General features: G+C 35.1%; 1 protein-coding gene across 3 annotated transcripts in view; it reads left to right on the top strand.

The window, feature by feature from the left end:
• Positions 1–25,330, top strand: part of LOC106622943 (uncharacterized) — a 252,322-nt gene that overhangs the window by 201,753 nt on the left and 25,239 nt on the right. For all 3 annotated transcript variants that reach the window (XM_036364489.2, XM_036364488.2, XM_070111422.1), the window contains one exon: positions 20,037–20,139. In XM_036364489.2, coding sequence (XP_036220382.2) covers positions 20,037–20,139 — 103 coding nt within the window. The remainder of the gene's footprint in view (positions 1–20,036; positions 20,140–25,330) is intronic.

Here is a 25,330-nt window from a genome sequence, read left to right as displayed (position 1 = left end):
ACAAGCAAAGACACATGCATTAGCTTATACTAAAGGTTTGCATGTTTTATTTCTTGCGCCGGCGCAGAGGTGCAGCACAACATTCAGCCTCTATGGCACACACACACATATATACGCATATGCGGCTGCCAGCACTTTTGTGCGCCGTTGCATGTGACATTTCATTTGCCTGCAATGTGCTTTCCATTTGCAAGTTGTTTTCCAGCCATCTATCTGTTTCCCCACTTTGCTTTTGTTGTTGCTATGCATTTCGTTTGTTTTCTGTGTCGCCAATGGAAATTGGCAAGAAATTTAATTGAGTTATTAACGAGTTGCAAGCAAATTTTAATGCGCAATTTCACTGTTATCCACTGCCGCACGCTGTTGCAGCCACAACGTTAGGCACAGAGCGCCGTGCAACACCAGCTGCTTGCACCATCGATTTTGTCACCGCTAAGCGTACTTCACACACATACACCTGCATACATACATACATATGCTCTGCAAACGCAATTGCCAGTTGGGCGCTTTGGCAATTTGTGGCACGTTGCCGTTTTGTGGCAAGTTGTAATGCTGGTTAAGTGGCATACGTATTTGCAATTAGTTGGCATAATAAACTTACCCGACAGCCTCTACGTCGTTTCCTCGCCATTTTCCACTCGTTTGTGTCTCTCGGTGTGTTCGTATGTGTGTGCGATTATGAATGCTCTCGCTATCCGCGCATGTTTTGTTTTTGTTTTTATTGTTTTTTTTTTTGCTGTCTAGCCGCTTATTTCGTAATTTTTATTGGCTATTATTGCTTGTGACTTGTTGTCAGGTTAATAAAGTCATTTCGCAAAAATCTCCACTATGTTTGACGTTTAAATGAGTTAATGACTGCAATTAACATTGTTGTTGTCGCAGCATGAACTTTAATTGACTGCATTTGCCATTTGACAACACACTCGCTGTTTGCATACCCACTCACGTGTGTGTGTGTCAGATTGCCGTGAACATTTGTGAGATAGTGGAAAATTGCAGCCGAAATGGTCGGCGATTTTCTTTAATGACACACAGCAATGCAGCGCTTAACAATCTTAACTTTGCTTTTGAATATGATTGACAATAATATCGTGGATTTTGTTGCTGCTCTATGTCTATTATGGCTTACATGGATGTATAATGGGGAAGAAGGAGTGCACTGGCAAGTTTAATCAGTTTTTATATAACATATGTACATACTCAATAAATATGTATATGTACAATCTCTCAAAATGATTGAGTCTAAAAAGTTTTCAACAGGCAAATACAAATTTGTTGCAATAAAAATAGTTTGAATTTTGTAGGAAATTTATTTATAGAAATTTAATATCAAAATCTATACCCATTATAGCTGCATATATATTATATATTAATAATTTTATATATATGTTATACCATGTATGTAATATATTCGTGAATACATATCCTGAAATCAAATAAAAAGGTTTTTCATACAAGGATACATTCAGTTTGTAGGCAGCTACATACATATGTACCATATAACAGAATAATTTCTTCAAATATTGCATCATTGGCTTAGGCAATTACCCGTTTTCAATTTCATGAAGATATCACGTCAACTGAAAAACTTTTCCATGCAAGCACTTAATTTCGATCGTTTAGTTTGTATAGAAGCAAATAAACAGCTTCTTGGGAAGATAAGGACGTATGCAAAATTTCGAGTAGATATCTCAAAAACTGTGGAACTAGTTTGCGTATATACAAACAGACAGCCAGCCAGACAGACGGACCTGGCCAAATCGACTTAGCTCAGCAAGGTGATAATATACACATATATTTTTTTATTTATATAGGGTCTCCGCTACAATGATAAAACAACCACAAAGTTAGTTCAAAGATAAAATTCAATCACGCTTTAATTATTTCATAAAGAAAGATCAGTTTTGCCTATAAAATATCAAACACAGAATAGTTACTCATACGCCCAGTAGGGGTCTCTTAGCAATACTGAAGCAATAATGGAAACTTTCCAAAAAATAACAAATGTCACAAGGAGCACATTGGCTGTATGCTAAGTTATAATAACAACAACAAAACGAAGTCAAATATGCAACCCCACATATATATAAGACGTTATTAAGTTAAGTTAATTAAAAAGTATACCGAATATGTTAAGATAAGCTAATGGAAATCTTTTAATAAACAAATATGATGGTTCTCGCTTCGATTCTGATATTACTGTCTTTAATTCAAAATAAATATATAGTGGAACTTTTTTTCTATCTCTTGTTTTCTCACATCGAGATCTAATAGTTCCTACCATTGCTGTAATCCCATACTTTTTAAACCATCGCAACAAGGTTGCCATCTGTTTGCTTACTTGGGTAGGTACATATGTATACAAAACAATTGCAAAACACTCATGAATTTATTTTTCAATGAAATTCTACAAATTCATGCATAAAAATAGTTTAATAATCTACAAAAATTTACCGCAATTACAGCGCCCATTCGCAATCATCTTTCACCGCTCCCCCGCAGCAAAGAGCGCACACATTAATGAGTAAATGTGCGGAGTTTTTATTTCGGCATTTTAACGCAATTTTCCGTTATTTTGCATTTTCATATAGCACTACGCGCTGGCCGTGTTTTTTGCGTTTATTTCCTTAATTTAATTCATTTATTGCTGTTTTTGCAATTACACGCACATACCGTAATGGTCGCCGTGCAGCACATGTCATATTTTCAATTGTGCTGCAATCTCGACAAAATATTTGTGAAATTTCAGCTGCACGAGTTGGTGGGAGGAAAGCAGAGAAAGATGGAGAGAGCAGGATAGTGATGTTGCGTGGCAAGTTTGAACTGGCTTTTGCATTTGTATGGCCTGAAGGCAGCGCAATTATTTAATTGTGGCATATTTATGTTTTCACAATAAAAATTTAATTAAAATGCAAATAGACAAGTGAACGGGCGAATTGAAATGGAGTGAGTGCGCGCTAGTGACTATTACCATAGACAGTTCGGTTTTGTGAATTAATTGTGTGCTTTTAGGTATGAGTATATATACGTTTGTTCATGCGAGTGCAAATTTAGCTCTATTTCCTAATAATTTTTGTACGAATTTTAATTAGTTTAATATATCTTTTGACTATTTTTCCTTTTGTAAAAAGTTTATAGCTTTTACAAATAGATAAACGTTTATTCGCTCGAGTAATCAACGCTTTTAGTCATTAAACAGATATTTGATATGCTGATTGTGTACCAGAAAATATATATCAGCACTTAATAAATCAAAATAACTGCCTTTAATAAAATTTTTGAATGCAATATATTTATTTGAGTACTTATTCGATATCAACGCTTTAACACTATGATGGAACTTGACTATGAAACATTATTTATTCAGTTTAAAGCTTTCACCGTGAGCTTTCACTGCTTTAGAATTTCTTTTATAACTGTATAACTTGCATATAAATTCGTTATTATTATTTATTTATATTCGATTTAAGTTAGGTTTATCGCTCCACATATACAATTTTTCCTTCAAAAATGCGCCGAAATGTAGACAACATATAGATGATTGCCTACCTTTAAGCGCATTAGTTCAAAACTCTGCATATATAAGTTGTTCATAGTTGCACCGAAGGCTGTGCTGAGCCCTGTATGTTTCTGGGTTTATCTATTTTTCGTCAAGGAAATAAAATAAATACCTAAGTAGTTGAAATGTACAAAAACGTTGCTTCCTTCTTTCACATTCATTTGTGTGGCTTTCACATATCTCGACTTAGAAAGTCCCTAGGCTTTTTGAGGCCCATTGTACAACTCCTCTCACTACATTATGTTCTCTCTAAATCATCCTGTGCTCCTGATGAAGTTCATCAGTATAAAAATTTTATTTGTGCAACCTCCGAGACATCGTCAAGAAACGATCAGCCAATAGCTCAGATTATTTTCCTATACATACCTTTGCATTCGCATCGAAGTTGTTCTAGTACTATCTTCTTCTGCTACCTGCTGACAGCTTCTACAATGACATTGTATCACAGCGTTCAAAATATAATTATTACCATTAAGGAATTATATCCACTTATGAATTTCAAAAATTCGATTTTTGCTTTTTTAAAATTTTTTAAGTTATTTCGGCAAAAAGTTTCGCAGATATAAGCGCATTTATAAGAATTTGTTAACTTAGTGTTATCGATCCCCAATACTTTAAACGCGTTTTTCTCGAAGCGAGGTTTTCAGAGTCGGTGAGCGAAATTTTTCCAGCTGTACCGATCAATTCTCAAATTTTCACATGACCTTCTTAGATATATTTTTCAGATAATGATCGAAAAAATATCATTTTTGATAACAATTTAACTGCTTTTTTTCTGGAAGCTGTCATTTTGTAAACAATCAAAATGTCGGCTAGTACTCCGATTATAACCTGTATTCTTCTGTGACAATAATAATTTTTTTTTAGTTTTTAATTTGAAAAAATTTTAGGCAGAAAAATTTTACTCACCGAATACAAATACGAATTCAAATATACAAGTATAATGTTAATCAAAAATAATTTCCATGTTTTTTCTAATTTTCAATTCACCGAGGCTCAACTTTATTTAATTCCGTTATACATTATTAATTAAACTCTGATATGCCTCCAAACCTATTTGTGTGAGTAATAAAGGCGTGAGCGCTGCAAAATGCCGAAAAGTCACAATGCAAAGTGGCCACAGGCAGTGGCAACATTTGTGGCATGCCATACGCATTTTTCGCCATGACAGCCGCTGTAAATAGCTGCTCCAATACACTTTTATTTTGCATTTAAATATAAAAAAATATATGATTCACACACTCTTATTTACATTTGGTTAACATTTTGACTGGCACAACTGTACAGCTGCGCACAATCGCCAACCGCTTTGGCTGCCGGAAAATGCGATTGTGGCGCTGTCGGTCAAAAGTACTTGTAATTGTTGTTGTAAATTTTCAATTTTATTTTAATTTAATTGAGTTGCACTTTCGGGTGCAAGTATGCTAAATATATTGTGTTTTATTTCATTATAGCTGTGGCTCTTGTTGTTATTTCCTTGTATTAGTTATTGTTGTAGTTGATTAGTTAATGCCACATGCACGCGTAGTAAACCAGTTCAACCGACCATCCGGCAACCATGCAACCGTGCAACCATGCAAGCGCTGCTGCCGTCCGGCCATCAGATAAAAGTGTCGCAGCCGCTTTAATGCCATGGCAGCAACGGTATTTCAAATGCAATTGCAACCACTAATGTGGTACAAGCGCGCAATTGTTGCTGTTGCATTGTGTTTGTTGTCACAGCAATTTTATCGCATTTGCGCGACACCGCGATTTGCTGCCTATCCGCTTCGGTGCGATAATGCGCTGCCACTTTGGCCACGATCGGCAACTGATGGCCAACGGCCATTCGCCAAAGTGTCGCACAACAATTTTAACGAATTTTCCCAAAAAACCTTTGCTTAGTGTTGCAGCGCTCAAGTGCAGTGTGTGTGCGTTTATGTAAGTGGCAGCAATGTGTTGCTAATGATTAACAACATGTTTTCGGCAGCAGGTGGCTGCGCACCACGCTCGCTGTGTGTTCTGTAGTTGCCACCGTTTGCGATTTTATTAAAATATTTCACTTATTTAGATACACGTTGGCATTTATTGTTTTTGTGTTTTTTTTTTCTTTTACATGCATATTTTTGAAGCAACAAAAACTCTACTGTTATTGTTTTTGTTGCTTTTGCAATGGCTGAGCGCCATTTAAAGCTTAATTGCAGTTCGATGTGACAAAATTAACATAGAAAAGCAATCAAGCGTGGCTGAAGCTAAAGCCAAACTGGCCTCCACTTCATGCGACAACTAATACACTTGCATGTGCATGTGTGTGTGTGTGTGTATTTGTTGCTGTTTTGCAGCCTTTGGTGAATTTCAATTTGAGTTTTATGCGAGTGATTACAATCACTTTTTAAATTTGCCAAAATGCGCGGTTAAATATTTTACAAATTCAATAGTTGTTGTTATTGTAATTTATATTTATTGTAAACGAGTTGCAAATGGCACTTTAATGACCCGCAACACTTGTACACACACATTTATAGAAATCAGCGCGTAAAACTACAAATGCATTTGCTACATGAAATCTCGGCTTAATGATGATTAATGGCGATTGAAAAGCGCATAAAAGTAAAATTGCATATTTTCCATTACAATAGTGTAAATGTTGGCAACAAAATTGTTATAGTTATTAAATAATTGCTATATTAAATTACCAATGCGAGTTTATAAGGGAATCTTTTTTAAAATTTGAAATACGCGTTCTAAATTAATTATATGTACTTCTCTATGTGTATATAATCGTACATTAGGATGGGCGCACAGTGTAGCGACACGCCAAATGCAAAGAAGCAACTACGAAGGCTTAATTCAACTGAATAAAGTATATAAAGTCTATGTAAAGGTACGCCTAACACTCAAAATGTAAGTGGCTAGATCCTCAGATGTGAACTGAAATTATAGAAAACATTTTTTTCTATTATTATCCTTTTCTCGATAGTCAATTCCGAACTGTCACCATATTTTGTCATACGAAAACTTTCATTCAGGATGTTTTGGTAACTAAAATAATAAGAATGTGATAGGTGCAATGCTGTGTTACTTTCTCTCACAAAAGTTAGCGAAAGTGGTAAGCCTTGCCATATATAGTAGATTTATAAAATTTTGAAAATCCAAAGGTACTAAAAAATAGGTATATTTTTCTATAAATAGTTGAGGTTTGTTTCGTATACCTTAAATATTCCATCACTCTTTATATAATCACGGCTTCGGAATCGTTGAAAATATTACGGACGTCACGGTTGTTATCACGAACAAAAATCTTTGAATGGCTGTAAGCCTTCAGTGAAGGTCATGAAGTCATCGAAAACTTGACTATTGCGAGTCGTCATCCACCTCTGTTAATTAGAACAACATCGAAAGAGTTAAAAAAAAACAGTGCTTAAAAGTCATCGTATTGATAGCAGAGGGGCAGCAGAGGCTCACCATCTCTTATCGATGTACTCAATACAGTTTGGTCAAGGTTTTTGGTAGGAAGCGTGTCAATGCTAGATTCGTACCAAGAGAATGTTTTACGACGTCGAGTAAAGGCCGCAAAAAAGATGCTTGACAACGTAGCTGAGGACGCAACATTCATCAAGTCAATCGAGCTAAAATTTGAGAATGGAACTTTTGACTAAAACTGGTGTAGCGTTAATGACGACACTTTTAATAATAAGAAACGAATATGGTAAATATCACTTAAGGAGTCCACGCGGAATAACATGAGCCTTTACATATATGTATACGAGTCTATATCGAACCATATATAATATCTTTTAAAATAAATGCAAAATATAATTTATCTCATCAAGTATAGAAAAAGCCGGAAAACATCTTGGGTAGTGCAAGTATTACTTTATTAAAATTACGATTAAAAATATTACTTTATCCCAAATAGTAATCTCAATAGCTGACTTTTACCATTACTAATCTTCTCTGCAAGTAAACAAGCGAGAAAACATATATATAAAAGCTCCAACCAAATGCATTGTCAACAGCTTTTTCCACCGAAGCTTGTCAAATATTTATTGCCTTTGTCCATCAATATTTGCTCTACTAATCGTTTGTTTGTATATGTTAGTAATTGCTTAAGCATCTACAATTGTTGTTGGTGTGCTAAAATAGCCTGTTGCTTTTATTGTAGTTCTTGATGTGCAACATTATTTGTTGCTACAATTATGTTGTTCAGCTTTTCTAACAATTTGTTTGTTTAAGATATATTTATACTATTTGCCATGTTGTTGTTTTTGTTGCGGTAGTTGTCGCTGTCAGCCATTTTCATGCAGCCTTCAACATTTGACAATTTCTTCCTTCGAGCGCTCAGCATGTTGCAGCAATTTTCAGCGAAAATCGGCGATTTTCGTCGACGGCTTGGTCAGCTGTCATGTTTGTAGCTCGCTGCTTGAGTCGCAACAATAACAACAACCAACAAGTAATAATTACAACAAAGTTAGCGATGATCATTGCAACAAGCTTGCTGCATGCGCTTAATGCTTCAGCTATTTGAAGTGCAGCAACTTCACTTCATGCCACTACACTCTGCATGCCGCCTTGCCACACGTCAGTGGATTTCATGCCGCAGCACTTCGCTTTCATGCCAAGGCAGCCACTCGTTGCATATCGCGCTATTGTTTTAACAATCTTTTATCGTTACTGTACTTGTTGTTATTGTTGTTGTTGCACTGCCCAATAGGCGATGGCGGTTACATTGTATCGCACAGAAATCACCAAACAAAGTGCTTCCACTGATTTATTTGTTGTTTTCCTAAAATTGCTATCGCTGCACAAACATCGTAACTCAAAAACCAACGTCAACGCTAGTTCCGTGCTGCTGCCGCTACGTAGCAAACAGCCACGACATTCTGCGCGCCAACAGTCACTCACCGCGCTCACTCAGCCCGCTTACGTGGCCAAGCAGGCGGCCGTCAAATCAAGCAGTCAGTCAAGCGTAGAGTTCTAGCTCGCCGCACGGTCCAACAGACGATCCAAACGTCTAAGCAGACATGCATCCGCTGAGCCGCCGGTGAGCTGGTGTGTTGACGAACTAGTCTGTTCGTCTAGTGCACAATTTCTCTTAACACACAACGCAGCGACAACAATAACTTCTTGGATGGCCTTTTCGCAGAAACCAACATACGTTCGCCTAACCCCCAACGCCTCCACACTCACATCCACAATTCGATTCATCAATTTGTCTGCCCATCTGCTAGCGGTGCCTGCTTCAGACATTTTAGCCTATCTATCTGGGTGTATGAGTTTGTGTTGCTCTCTGCGCCACTTTGCCTTGCGGTCCCCTAATCCAGCCATTTGTCAGTTTGTTTGCATTATTAGTTGGAATCTCACGTTTGGAAAGACAAATGGCTGCGCTATCAGCAACTGGAGTAATCGATGTTCAATGATGATTGATTAGCAGCAATTTCGTTGTTGTGCTGCTCGCCTCACAACACCAACACCAACAGCAACAACAATAGTCAAAGTAGAAACGGCAACCATGACAGTCGTCTCTAAACATAGACAACAACAATAATAATAACAACAACAAAGAGTAGCACTCAACATTCGACACAAAGTTGGCTGACTTTCGATTCATTTCATCTCCACAGCAAAGTGCGCGAACAAACGTCGGTCGTTGAATTTGTCGGCGCAGTCATTTCACCCGCCGCTGCCATTGGCGTGAATTATTTTACGCGGCCGCCCAAAGGCCAACGTTTGATTTGTGACTCTCTCGTCGCGCCCATTGCTTCGCTGGCGCAATGACTCAATATGCCGTTGGATGATTCCACTGCGGCCTTGCTCTGGTCTGTTCCTAGCGGCTCGTTGGCATTGTTAATGCAGTCGATTTTTCGCCATTTCTATGGCCCAACGGCGCAAGTGACTAGGTCTATAGGGTTACACAACGGCTGAGGCCTAACAAATACTCGAAGTTGTATTTGTGTGTCTGTGTGTTTTATTTTACTTTATATCACTTAATTGATGCATTGTTTGGTGCGAGATAATGAGCTATGAAATTAAGTTGTACTCATGAATATTTTGTTCGCCTCACGTCAGTGAACTCTGCTTACTTTATATTGATTTTGGATTTGAAAATTTTTATATAAACACAATGAAACGTAATGAGTTTTAAATGAATATTTTATCACTTCAAGAATTTCTTGAAGTTTCTGGATGCATCTTTGGAATTTTTATAAAAAAAAGGGAGTCTGCGATAATATTTTTTTTGTAGTCAATAATACTTTGAGAAGAGTGGTGTGTCCTTAAAGAAGAAATGGATCGAACTGGTTTGGCTAACATGCTGCAAAATTCATGAATAAATAACATCTGTAGCTCAATATATATATTATATATATATATATGTAAACTTTGGAACTCGATTCATAGAATTGTTTAAGGCGATTCATTTAGTAGGAAGCGAAAGCTCTAAAAACAGCTCGGCATTGAAAATAAAGAACCGATTTATTGAGAACGATCTGTTTATTTTTGTTCGGTTAAAAGCTTAAAATTATATTTATAGATATAATATTAATAAAATAAAAAATATATCAATATATCCAAATTTTCACAATTTCTTCCATAAATCTTTTGAGCAATTTCTGATATCTTTCGATATTTTTAATGCGACACTTTATCGTTCACATTCCTGAAAACGCCACAATTTTTAAGAACTACTACCAAAAATATTTGCCATTCGAAACTCTGTAAGAGAACAATCCTGAATCATAAATATAGGAGTTAGAAATATAGAAATTATATGGAAGCGACAGCTAGCGCGTTTCTTAGATCTGCTGTGTTATTCTAACTACCGAAAATGTACCATCTTTAGTCTTTGGAAATAAAGTTATGTATTCTTAAAGTCCAAAAGCATTGTGTTTATATATATACATACATACATTAAGGTAGCCTTTAATGGAATCGAAAGTACAATTTTTCGGTTTCCACTGCTGAGTTAGTAATATCACAAAAACGGTATTATATATAAAATTCAGTACAGATTAGAAACGGTTAAGGTTTGTTGAAAATTTAAACCATTTTTGGCTTCATCTTAAGCTCAAAATTAATACAAATGACACAGATAAATATTCGTTTTGTTTGGAAATAGTCAATCGTTGCTGATCGGCTTAACTACTGTGATCAAAAGGTATAACTCCACAAATTTTCATATTGAGTCGAAAAAAAATACGTGTCAACTATTTTGCCTCAAAGAATACAAACAAAAATGTTTTGTGCGAAAACTATGTTTCAATGTAAATTTTCGATGGAATGACCCATATATATCACGACAAATGATGCTATCTATAACAAAATATGATGCCATTCTTATCATATTTTTTTATACATACATATATATATTAGGGTGGAGCGAATAAAATTTTTTTTTGCTTAGCCTGAGGGTAAAATTTGTAGATTATAAAAGAAGAAAATTTTTGGAAAAAATATTTTTTTTTAACATCTACTCACTTAATTTTCCAAAAATTTTCATTTTTATAATCTACAAAATTTACCCTCAGGATAAGCAAAAAAAAAAACATTTTTTTCGCTCCACCCTAATATATGTTTTCATTAGTAAACAGTTCATGGTAGAAATCTGTTCTAAGAGAAGATTAGAATTAAGTTTTGCGCAAGAAATGATGAATGCTTTATTTTCATTTTCTCCACAATACTTAACGGACTCCTTTGTCTTATGTATCTAGCTGTAGGGTGAGAAGCATACAGTTATTTTTACTTACTGTTATGCGTATTTATGTATTTATATATGTACATTAAGACTGTATTTAAATCTAATACATATATGGTATGTAAAAAGTTTCGTAACAAGCCACCACACCAACGCACAAGCGTCTCTATACATATATGTATATGTACGAGTATGTTTACATACATATGTACTTTTTTACAAGCACGGAAGATTTATGTTACTGTTTTTGCACTAAGCTCTCATTATAATCAGTGAACATAAATCGGTGCATATTTTTACTGTAATGTTCAATTATGACTACAAACTCCAGTTTGTACTGGCAGACAGATGTATACACGTATGTACATATGTATACATTAATATAATTCGAATGATTTTCCTGCTAAAATACATATAAGGTGCTTTTTTATAACTATAGATAACACAACGTTCAAACTAAACACTTGCGTTTGACATTTATGTTGAGTTACTTTGACGGGTGCAAAAGCTAATAAATAAAGGAAATACGTTCAAAGTCGTCGCTTCCGTTAGACTAGGTTTGTAGCCAGACGTTCAAGCAATGATATAGCTGAGTATGCTGATTAACCAGCTAATTAACTGGCGAGTTGCAGCCGAAAATATTGGGAAGGCTGGTACAAGTGGCCCCAAATTTAGCTCAAACATTATATATAAAATAATCAAACAAATAAAGCAAAAATTTAGTTAATTTATAATAAATAAAATCGTTAAGCTCCAAAAAAATCACCCTCTACATACACTTTACGTATGGGTACCACTCTTCTAACAAACCCATCCTTTGTGGAGATATCGTTTTACGCGGCAGCCGGAGCTAAGCAATCAATACAAAAACAAATCGTTACAACAAATAAATCATTAATTTATGTTTTCACATTTCGATTCTGATTCTACAATTGTTAGCAAATGCTTCAACTGCAAATCAGCGACATCTACATCCGCTGTGACGCCCACTTTGGCATGTTGTTGTTGTAACAAAAACTATTAACTAGAAAATTTAATCAGAATGAAGTCTTTATTTGTACATACATTAAGCTTTGTTGCCGCGGCGCATTGAATTGGAGATGAGGTGAGCGGCCAACCAGAGTGAGTTAGTTAACACAAAGGATATTAGCGCTTGTCTGTAGAACACTTGCATAATCGCCGTGGGTTCTTCGCTATTCGTTGAACAGATGTTAGAACAAAGCGAAGACCTACCTACAAACGAACAAAAGTTATGCCTTCAATTGTTTCGTTAGAATTGTTGAGTAGGCTGTTAACTGTTTGCTTAGCTGACTGTCACTGCCTTGAAGATGGTGTGGGTGCCGGCGCAAAAACCGTAGATGCTTATCAAAATTATGCCTATAAGTATTCGCACAAGCCATTAACTTTGTGTGGGCGCAAATGGATTACCACTTTGATGTTGAAAATAAATATTGGTTGACTATAATTGTCACCCAGTTCTAATTGAACGAGCAACTGAGGCCTAGCTGAGGCGAACTGCATTGAACTGCGCCGCTGCGCTCGATGAGCAGGTTTAAGGTAATTAATGCGCACTCATTCTGCAAATGCTGGTAGTCTCCGAAGCACTTATGCACTAGTTTGCTTTAGCCATTTAATGCTTAAGCGGCAATTTCATTCGACAGCAAAAACAATCGAAGTGAATCGAGGCCAACTGTGGGTGGTTGGGTGGCAGCAGCGTGACCAGTGAGAGCCTTGTGTGTGCATAAAAAGGATTTATGGCATATAATGGCAACATGAAGGCGTTTTGGAATACTTAAATGCATGTGAGCACACAGCACAGTGATCACCGCATCGCAAATTGTGACTCAAAATGCGGAATCTATATTTTAATGAGTAAGTCCCACATAAGACTGGTCTCAATCGAACTATTATTATAGCTTTTAGGCTTCAATATCAGATTTCTCATTGTAGCGTCGAGTCACGTGATTTATTCCCGTAAGCACTATTTCAACAGATGAATAAATAAATTTGTCTCTCTTTCTCACCCCCTTTTTGAATCTCCCACAATGTTTCACTTAACTCTTTCCTTATTTCTTTTGTTCTAGTTTTAATACCAAATTCGATATTCAGCAAAAGCATAAAAGAAATGTTCTCTCCCTCCTCTCTTACTCTCTCTCTCTATCCACCTCCATCTCCTACTTATCTTCCGCTGTATCGTTCTTACAGGCGTACACGAATTCAAAACCGAAAACTATAAAGATAACTTTTGTGCTTCAGTACAAGATAGTACCGTCGAATATTGGTTCAATCTCGTAAGCGCTATCGTTTTATTCTTTCTCTCTCTATTTTTCCTTCTCTCTCTTTCTCTTTATATATATCCCTCCCTCTGTACCTTACCTTCAATATTGTATCTCTCTTTCACAACCATTGATAAAATAGATCCTTGCTTAATTTTGCCCTTGCGACCCTTTCGGAAGAAGATGGGGTTTTATGTATTATTATTTTCCGATATTTTCAATATTAAACTTGAACCGTTCAGCATTTTACTGACACATATGAGGACGCATTGCCTAGCGACTTTATTTGCACTAACATCTACTACAATTGCCGATAGCATCTACAGTCGTCTCCATTAATCGAACACCATACTCTCCCACAATTACCACAAACATACATATATATAGTACAAGTCCATAATACCAACTGCACTGTCTATTCATTTTTATTGAGAGTCGTAAAATTCATTCATGACCACGAAACCACCAACGGACCACTATCGCCCATATCGACTACGCCGGCAAGTCGGGCCAACAACAAATCGGAGTCATCAACAGCAACAATCAGCGCATCGTAAGCAATTGACTAACACACATACACAAGCACACATATTATACAAGTATGTATATAACTACAAGCAAAGAAACCCTCTCTATGTTAGTTACGAGTATACAATTGGCAATTTTATTGAAGCCGCAAAAATTGCATTTGGCCACGTCTGTGTGGCCGACTTTAATGGTGTTGCACAAGTTGTACAAGTTGCAATTGCTGGCCTTACGTACGAACCGGCCGTGCTGCTTCTTCCACTTTTCGACATTTTCCTACCAAAAACTTTGCTGCATTTGCCCTTTAAATGGAAATGTTGCAAAATGCTCAAACGACGGTGGTGTCAGGAACGGCAGCGTCGGAAAACAAGAAAAAAATTTGTGGTTAAAACTAGAATTAGAGCATGAAATTGCCGCACCACGAGCTGGGTGTGTGTGTGTGTGAGTGTTTGTGAGGGGAAGTGCTGGTTGACCATTTGTATGTTGCACCAACACATATGAATGCTTGCAACGAGACAGTGTTCCAATATGTTAGCCAGAGCTTGTATGTGTGCCGACAATATTTCACACTTCATGTTGGTCCTTTGGCCGCCTTTTGGTGGTTGAACTTTTGCCACCAAAACAGCCAGCAAAACAAAACTAAAGTCAAACGAAAATAAAAGTTCGAACACGCGTCGCTGATTGGATTTCGCAAAAACAAAAAATGTAAATGAGCTTTGTCACACCCCAATACGTTCTTTAACACTTTAATCAACTCTTTGCCGCGCAAAATACAAATTTCATTAGTTACGAATTTTTGTTAATTTTATTCTCTTTTCATTTTTCGCACTCCAATATTTTCAGCACTGATTGCCCTCAATTGCTTTGCTGATTTCTGTCAACGCCACAATCGTCAAAAAAAAATCGATAACTTTTCTGTTCTACAAAATTTTCTGCTGACGGTGTGTATTATTGAATTGTACGCTGCACATAATCCTTCCGAATATGCTTACCCACACAATTGCTTTTTGCTTGCCAAAAAATTCTATTGCCAGCTTAATGGCTCTGAGATAAGCAGAAAAACGGCAAATGGCTTAGGAGCCGCCTGGTTTGTTCATTTCGTAATGGGGTTTCCTTTAATTATATCCTCGAATGTTTTCATCTTACTGGCTGGCAAATTCGTTTTAATTGTAATTGCGACAGTAAACGCGCATTAAGTAGGCCGAAGTGGCACAACGCGCCCGTGTTGAAAAGGAGAGCGCCAGAGATGTATGTAGAATAGATAATGCAAAGCTTTTATTATGTGTTAAGGAAATTGTAAAACGCTATCTTAAAGCCAAGCAATTTCAGCACAATAAAAAGTCCCGCTATTGCTGAGTCGTTAAGTGTGTGAACACAGTTAGATTAATCGTGGTTCAAAGCTTTGATATATTTATAAATTTATATACACATAACAAAATATTAAATTGTAAGCATGAGCTTGATCGCTAGACGTTGGTTTATTCGAGATAAAATATCTTCAAGGTCAATAGTTTTCCATTTTCGAAAATAATATTTCATATCTAACTAAGTATAATACTGTGACTTGAAAATCAGTCCTTCGTGAGGGTTTTAAAGCATACAACAAAATTTAATTGATTGGAAAATTCATATTAAACAGGAAAATCTCTAACTAACAAGAACCGTACGCACCAAATATATTTATATACTCTCTTCTGACTCTCTTGTATCAAGAATCATATAAGTATTTATAGATGGAAGATTGGAAATATTGACTTGTAAGTACTCAAGGAACGTATGAGTAGATCAAGTAACGTGCCGCAAATTATTAGATACTATTTCTTTTCAAAAAGTAATTTTATCGAAATGATAGAATATCGTCCATTATTCGACGATTTATTATGCGCATACTTATAAACTTGCTTGTAACTTTTTTCTTGTAAAAAGAAAGAAAAATTAATTTGTTTAGCCCTTCTTCGAAAAAATTAATATACACGATTATGTAGAAAAATTACAAGTTCAGCGAAAAATATTTTTAAAAGCTAATTTCGATAAAAAAATATATGATATAAAAAGTTTAGTGATGTCGTTTAACTAAACAAAGATAATCGATACGTTCGATAAAAATATTTTTTATAAGAGCATCCAAAGTAAATTAGCGTCAGTTATAAATAATAAGTAATTGAAATAAATAAAAATTATCAATAGAAAGTAAATTAGTATAAGTTAAAAATAATAAGTACTTGAAATAAATAAAAATCATCAATAGATTCGATTAATCGATAAAAATATCTTTATAAAATAATTTAATATAAATTAGTATTAGTTATATATAATTAGCTAATACATTTAAATTAATAACGATACTCGATAGATTCGGCCAATCGATAAATATATCAACTATGTATAAAATAATTAGAGTAAAAGAATATATTATAAATAACTACAAATTTCGTTTTACTAAACAACAGTCGAGTAGTTGATTCCAAATACAAATGTCTACACTACAAACTGAATAACTGAAAACAAATCGATTGATATATTTATGTATGTTCATATATATGATAATAAATGGAAATATCAAACTAATTGATTGCACTTGAACACAGAGCATTAGTCACTATGCCCCAATTCCCTTACTTAATTTCAACATATCACTTTCGTTGATCATCAATTTGCACCGCAACAGACGGCACTAATCCACACACAGCTGTTGAGCGCTGTTGCCGCTGATATCAAAATTAAGAACCCTATGACCCACTCACTTAGGCGCAGCCGAGCACGCATTCACTCTTTGAGTTTCGCCATTTATCACAAAGTGACAATCTTGGGCACAAAACGCCACAAGGATGAAAGGAACATAAGCAAACAAAAACATACACACGTAGATGAGTGAAACGAAAAAGACCACACTTAGGGCTCTGAGTGCAACTTTGGACCTACTACTTACTTATTTATCAACACGAAACTATAAATCGTCGAAAAAACAATAAACATTTCAACCGCTTGATGTTATCCTTACGGCGGCTACCCCTTTCGTGCACCCTTCCCGCTGCGCTGCTGAGCTGCGGCACTGTCCCACTGTGTTCGACGCTGTGAGTGCACAAAGCGCGCTGCCAAAAAGGCTTGGGGCATACAAATGTTGGCTGTTGTCGGCTTAGTTGAAAAGTTTTCGATAAATAAATAAAGCAAATACAAAGTACAAAGGAGAAAAGCGAAAGGCGAAAAAGGACGCAGCCAAGTGAAAGGAGTAAGGCGCAAAGCGGGAGATGAAATCGAATAAATTGGCCAACAAAAGCGAAATGACCTCCTTTCGACACAGCAACAACGATAGCGGTGGGACAGTGAGCGTTTTCGCCCCGCGCGCCATCGCTTGTGTGTTGTCTGTGGTTCCGAGCTTTGTCTTCTCGCAACGTTTGCTTCAAATATTTATGCGCTTTTAATGATACCGAAGTGCCGAGCGCTTCTAACAGACGGTCAGCGGACGCTGCCTTCAAGTGTACATTTGTATGCATATAAATACATAGTTGTGGCAAGTGTGGCACGATTTTGTTGGCGCTTAGAAACTTGCGGCACAGCAAAGAGTGTTGGCAGTGGCATGAATGAGCTCAAAGTTAAATTACGGGTGAAATAAGTAATTAAAATACACACACTTACAACAATGCATAGCCATTAAGTACTACAACAGCAACAACAACTATACGTCTATTAAAACAACGAAATAAATTTGTGGGGCGTCAAAACCGCAAATCATCTTACGACGAGCAAGCAAGTGCAAATAAAATGCTCAAACCAGTTCACCGCGTTTGCCAGCTAGTGTATAACAACAAAAACACCAATAAATACTATGTAAAACTGCTTCCACTCGTTGTGCGCTGTTTATGTGGACAGGAAATGAGATAAAATCGTAAACGGAAGTTTGTTAACAAGAGTAAAAGTTGCGCCAACAACACAAATAAATAGCGCCATTACTAAACATACAACAAAATGTAAGACAAAGACCGCCATTTATTGCTTATGAAAAGGAAAGTAGTTAAAATTTGTAGGCCACCTTAGAAACAGGGTGGTCCATTCATTGATACTAACAATAGCTGCCTTCACTTTGAGGATACAACACTTTGGAGTGTGCGACTGCGACTACATCGAAGCTATATTACCCTTCACAGGTGCATTTAATGTTATCTTGATCCAAACGATTTGCTGGGAGATTATAGCACTGTCTTAATTAATCTAGGCAAAGTTTTCAGCAGTTATCTTTTCAAATAATAAAGTTTTCCATACAAGAACTTTATTTTGATTCATCAATTTGTTTGGCAGCTATATGCTACAGTGGTCCGATATCATCGTTTCTGATCGATATCTCAGAAACTGAGAGAATTGTTGTATATACAGAGAGAGGACATAGCTGAATCGACTCAGGTCATCATGCTGATCACATACCTATACATAAGTATAATTTACATTACAAACTTCGTGGCAAACCTCATGTACCCTATTCAAGTCTATACTTCTAATAGTGTGGTTAATCCTTAATCTAGGCAACAGCTTTTAATAGACAAATTTGAAAGCTGTTCTCAAAAATTAAATGAGCATTTCAATAACTCATATAAATGAATAAAATGTAAACATTTGCTAAAAAATATTTTTTTTTTATATATATTTTTTTTCAATGCTGGTATGAACCACCCTTTATAATTACCAAATTTATAATTACAAATACACGCTTAATTACTATTTATTTGGCAGGCCTAAAATATACCATCTAACTCAAACAATTGAGCAAATTGACAATAATTCAATCCATTAAAGCAACGGAATCAAAATGATAGTCCAAATATAAATCGCCGAAGCAAGAAGAAACTGTAAGAAGATGTAAGGAAGTGGGCGTGCAGCCTTACAAGAATAATTATACACCTACGACCATTGTGTGAATAATCAAATGAAGTTCTGTTAAATTATTGTAATTTTTGAAAAGAGAGTAAAAAAACGAAAGCAAATCGCTCTAAAGTAGCAATAAATATAATTTACAGTGAAAATTGGTATACCCCTTGATAGATCAGACAGCTGACCAGAGAAGCAGCAATCTCTCTATGTTCGCATTCGGAAAATATTTTATGCCAATAAAATGAATATATATTTTGTTGCCGCATAAATTATTTAGCTTAGTCAGTGGGAAGCGACAAATCAAGAAAGCTTTCATGTCGCACTACACAGACTTTTGTTAAATAATTTGCTTACCAATAAGTTGCTCGCTTTCGCTTATTGAGCATAATACTTTCAGCTCAATTTAAATGATTTGTTAGTGAAAATTATTAAAAATTGCATTACAAATGTGGAAGTTAGTGGCAGTTATTGAGCTACGGAATAATTGGCGCTTCTAGCTCAGGAAGATGTATAAAAGTAGAGGAATTTTAATTTCTCATAACGAAATTAAAAACTTTATTCTTGTTTCCAGCAAACGTTTTTTTCAATTTTTAAAGAAAATATTTATTATGTCGTATTTTCGTATTTTGCTTGAAATAATTTATTAAACTTATTTAAAGTAAATTAGTTAACAGCTGTAGTAAACTTTTGTTTTTTGTATAAATCTTCACGCTCTTACAGAAAGTTGGTCCAATAAGTATTTAGTTTACAAAAGAAAAACTAAGCTTTTCTAAAAAATAGCGATTTTGTAATCAACATGGTCGGCTTTTAGACTCAAATTTAAAATTTTTTATTTTGCTTATTAAACAAGAATCGAATCACCGACCGATATTGTTCTTAGTAAATGACTGCGATAATATATTACATGAAAAATTGTTTTTTATTGTCATAGTGTGTCATTATCGGGCAGCGAGGTTAAGACAGTATCGCAAAAAAAATATATACTTCATTTGATTTTTGATTTTCTTGAGTTTGTTATATAATTAGTACAATTTACACAAATTACAAAAAAATTCAAATATAAGTAATTGTTTTTCATTTGAAATTGAATAAACCACAGTGAAATTAATTAACCGCTATTTTTCTATTACTTTATTTACAGATCACGCCGGCGAATTAGGTTGGGCGTTCACCTTAATCATAGTTTCAATCATATCAGCTCTTATAGGTGCTATTGTAATGGTCATAGTTCTAAGGTGTAGAAGGTGAGTCACATTTACACTTTAAACTTTATTTTATATTATATACACACACACAAAAAATACACACAATGGCAGTGTGAGTTAATTAAGCCATAAAACGAAAGACTTAAACGACAAACTCGTCAACAAGTAGGCGCCTTTTTATTATACAATTAAAGTGAATATATAGCACCTTGAAAATTAGTCAACAGAGTCGTGAAACACATAAACATACATATCTACATAAATACCTATATGGAGCATTATAAACAACCAGCAATGCAAGCAGCCAACCAGTAAGTCAATTAGTCAGCTGATAGCACATACAAACACACACCCTTACATGCAAACGGCATATGGAATTGCAGTTATGTGCTAATAATGGAAATGAAATTAACACGAGCAACGCGCTGCGCATCGCTGCGGCCTCAGAATGAGTCGTTAATTGGTGCGGCGCGCATGGCAGGCAAGCGGGAATGCAAACCCGCAATATAAGTGATGATGAACTGATGAATACTGTCTGAATTATGAATATGGAGGCACAAAAGGAATTAAATGAGCTATAAATATATATGCCTATTTTTTATTTACAAGAGAATTTCGTGTTTGTGTTTGGAATTCGAACTGGCGCTTAGCCATTTAGAGTCGGTTATTTTTGTATAATATATTTATTAGCTTTTATTTAGCGTTGATTTTTCTATTTATTCTAATTTCCATTGAATGCTGTCAAATTAAGTCACGAATATTTATGGTAAAAGGCAATTTTGTTTTCATTTCGTTACACTAACGGCACTTTGATGTAATAATAAAAGCCTCATAAATGCTCTTGCGGCATGCAACCGTTAAAAAATCGTGCGTTTAAAATATTTAACTAGGTTTATTGTCATTTTAGTGCTGAAATCCCAGCACTGCACGGCACAATGCCGCTTTAATTACATTATGCTGAGTTTTTTGTGTATTCAAATTTTAAAAATTATACAAAAAAAAACTCAAAGCCATAACTCATTTGCGGTCTTATGGTTTGGGAAGTCCATTCATCATGCTCACAATGCAAAGCTAATGTTCGCCTCTGGCATTCGTTGCGCTTGTGTGGGTGACAAATACCCCTTCACATTTTTGCCAGCGCTATTTCATACTTTTAATATATATATTTAAATATTTATTGGTAATGATGTAATTATTGCTCAATTAAAATGTCAACATGTGCATAAAAATTTATTGCAAGGTAACTGAAAAGACGAAATTGTTTTAAATTGCTTCAAATTTGTCAAATTGTGAGCTGTATTCATTTTTTTGTAATAATAAAAAGCAATTGTAACTTTGGTGCATGTATTGAAAATCCTTAATAGCTAAATGGTCCATGGAGGCCATGAATTATTATGACAGACAAAATTAAGCGCATCGAATGCATTTATGTACAAGCAATAAGCAAATATTTTTTTGAAATTGTCAGTAAATGGAATATTTTAAGCACCAAACTGTAGTTTAATTAAATAGCCGGTCTCTAGGTTAGAAAACAGCAGGGTTCAAAAATACAAAAATAATTTGCGAAGTACACAGGCGTAGCTATGTTTTCCAATAACAAGGGAAAAATACAAACCAGGTGGCTGAAAATGTGAAGAGTGTTAATGGTTCTGTTACTCGCAATTTTGGTTGTAATTTTTATGTGAAAGATGCGCTGAGCATTGGAAGGCCGAGATACCTCAAAAACGCTCATCGATCCATTTCTAAAGCGAATGGTTACTTACGATATCGTTAAGCGAAAAAACACAAACAAGCCAGCTTTGACGGTAGGAAAGTTTTGCTATTTGTTTTGTGGGATTATTAACTATTCCCTATATACCAGTGCATATTTCACCTAAATCGGTTCATTCTAACTATGCTAAATAAAACCTTATTAGCTTTTTGAATGAATTCAAATAATATTGATGACACTCCTCGCCATCTCAACGTAATAAAACTCTACACCTCTTAAAGACCATCCCCCTTAGATAAATTTCAGCTCAAGCCTCTTTTATAGCTATTCAAAAATAATAATGTCAAAGTTTGGTTTTAAGCGTCAAATTCGATAGCACTAATGATGCAGTTAATTGCGCTGACTTGAACAAGAGCAAGCTTACCAGCATATACATTTAAGTATGTCACATATAAGCGAATATATTGCAGTAATAACTCGCCAGCGTAGTTCGAACTGCAGTGTAACTCCTACAACAAATTTGTCATGCACATTTTGTATTGTTTTTGCTTTAAAGCCAACAAAGTGGCGCTGCATATTATTGTCGCCTTGAATTGGTAAGCGTGGGACGGCCATGATTAGCCATGTCACAGCTGAAAATTTGCAAAAAAAAAAAGATTTTTTAATTTACAAACACATATTCTCATGCATTTTTGCCTTTGGTATTTTTCTTTGAATAAAAATTTCATTTTTAACTGTACTGTGGCATATTATCAGCAGAAATTAAAAAAAAAAACAAGATTTTAAAATATTAATTTTAATTTTTAACTAAAATGCAATTTTTACTTTTTAAGTTTTTAAATAAAATATTAAATTTAATTTAAACCCAACCGAAACCCAAAAATTTCTGGTACTAATGATTTTTCAAACATACCAGCAATATTGGACTCCAGCTTAAGCTATATAAAATTCTTATTTCGAAATTCCTTTTATAAAATTTTTTTTTTTAATATTTTCTACTGTATTTCATTAAAATTGTTCACACTTCTAACACACTTTGCCATTACTTGGTCATAATCAAGTGTCGCTTGTTGTTTTAATGACCAATAAAGCCGTCATTGTCGCGCCTGAAGTGGCTAACATAACACTAATCTAGAAAATAACACCAATAACACACATAATGAATAAAATACGCTTAATTACAATACAATAAAAAAATATTAGACAAACTTCTTAGCGCTTTATGCAAATTTCAGTAATAACCGTAAAAGTTGTCGACGAGGAATTGAATACTTGTAGGCGGTAGTTTGTGCACAGTAGTACAGTTATAATAATATATAATATATAATATATATGTTACTTATATATACATAACTTTTTCTCAAAACTTTGTTAATGTTAGCATGCCTGATTCAGTAAATCTGGTATTTTATAGCGTCTAGTGCTATCCATCCGTTTCTATAATTATTATAGGCTGCTGAAGAGAAAGATAGATGCCGAAAAGCCCTATATGTATTTTAGTCTCAGTTTTTAACTGTATTCCCTATACCAAGTTTTTATACGCAGATTTTTTCTATATATTCGTGCGCTTTTTTTTCAAAACTTGAACTTTTGTTTAGAAAAAACAATAGTTTTATAAATTATTACCCATTTGAAGCTATAACATTTTCATCTCTCTGGCAATTTGTGGATTCCATCCCAAAAAACTGGGCCGGCTTGGCAGTTAAGAGTGAATCAATCCAATTTGTGATACCCCGTTCTGATGTGAACCATATTCCAGTGAGAGCGTTCTGCATCAACCGAAACAAATAGTAGTCAGAAGAAGCAAAGTCTGGGCTATAAGGCTGGTGAGACGAAGCTTCTCAGCCGCTGTTCTCCAAATAGTTTTTAACCGGTCGTGCAAGATGAGGCCGAGCATTGTGATGATGAGTATTATTGTCTCGTGTCTTGTCGCAAACTTCGGGCATTTTCGGCAGCCATTTTCCTCATTAGTGGTGTCACCCGGTTTGTAGAAGCCCTTCTAATCCCACTTAATGGCATCATGGCTGGTTGGCCAAGTATCACATATGATTTTTTGCACTTTTAGCACGTTCGCTCAGCTAGAGAACGTTAACCATAAACTTCCATCAAAACACAATGACTTGCGGCTGAAATTTTAGATATAAAGATATAGAGTAATGGAGTAATGGAAAAGAACTGCCCACATAACACATTTTCAAAAAGTAAAGTAAAAAAAGAAAAAAGTATTTTTTTTACTGAAAAAGAAAGTATTGTTTTTTACTGAAAAGGACAGTTCGGAATATTGGAACAATAAATATAATAGCACAATAAAAGTTATGCCAACTCTTAGCAAACCGCACGAATGTAGTTATAGATCCAATATAATCTCATATCACATATGAAGCCCCTCAGTTTTCAGTATAGCCACATTGTCAAATATCTCGACATTTTCCTCCACAGCTCTTCATAGAAGTACAAAAATGTTTGTATGTATCTATGTATGTACCAACGTGTTCACATGAGCAGGCTTATGGCCTCGAATTACGCGTATAACATGTCTTTGCACACTTGTTGCCTCGTTAGAAGTACATTTTGCTGCTGTCTCTATTACTTTTATTGTACTGTTAAGCTTATTGTTGTTGTTATTATAAGAGCAACTCGTAATTTAGCCACACTTAAATTACCGTCACTCCGACTAACGCTAGCAGGTAATAGTCGTGCTTAACAATTCTGTATTGTTGCCACATTAGCTTCACAAGCGCATTCTATGTTTTTATTGTTGTATACTTGTACATATATACAAGTACAACACATGCATGTAGTGTCGTGTGACATGTTAAGCACCAAATTAGTCGCAATTACATTGCAATTGCAGTTTAAACATTTTTCGAATAAATATTTCACGCGTGCACAGCCACATACAGGTGGAATCGGATGCAAACAAACAAATGCGCTGTGTATTTATATATATTGAATTACTAAGCGTTTATTTGTTGTTTTTAATCACCTTTTATTGTCATAAATTCTACATGTAAAATATTTGCACTGAGTGTCAGAGTGCAATGCGAATATAATCAGAAATGAAATCATCCGGAAAAGTGTTGTGTTGATAACATTACCTTTTATATTAAAACCATATTGGTTCAAAAACTTGCAAAGCTAAATTTTTTCTGCAGCTAATACCTTATCGAGCCCCTAATGGCTTTCTTTACATCTGCTATATTTAGTTGTTTCCATCAGACTAAATACTTTCAGTGCATGCAGGATGATCTCTCGATTGACATGACGTAGGTACCTAGGTAAAGAATCAATATCGGTTAATGGACACCTTTGAACCTTTAATAAAATGCAATATATTCTCCGAAAATTTCACATGCGAAAAAATAACGTTATGCACTTCAACATGTCTTCTCCTTTCCAACGGTATTTTAATTAATAATGTTATCCATATATGTCGTGAACACAGTCAAAAGCAGGGCATGCAAAAAAAAGGGCATGCAAACTTTTTTTTTAGCGTAATTATATATAGATTCTTAAACT

The sequence above is a fragment of the Bactrocera oleae genome, chromosome 6 (assembly GCF_042242935.1).
Source record: "Bactrocera oleae isolate idBacOlea1 chromosome 6, idBacOlea1, whole genome shotgun sequence".
Lineage (NCBI taxonomy): Eukaryota > Metazoa > Arthropoda > Insecta > Diptera > Tephritidae > Bactrocera > Bactrocera oleae.
Note: the sequence above shows the minus strand (reverse complement) of the source record. Positions and strands in the feature narration are given on the sequence as shown.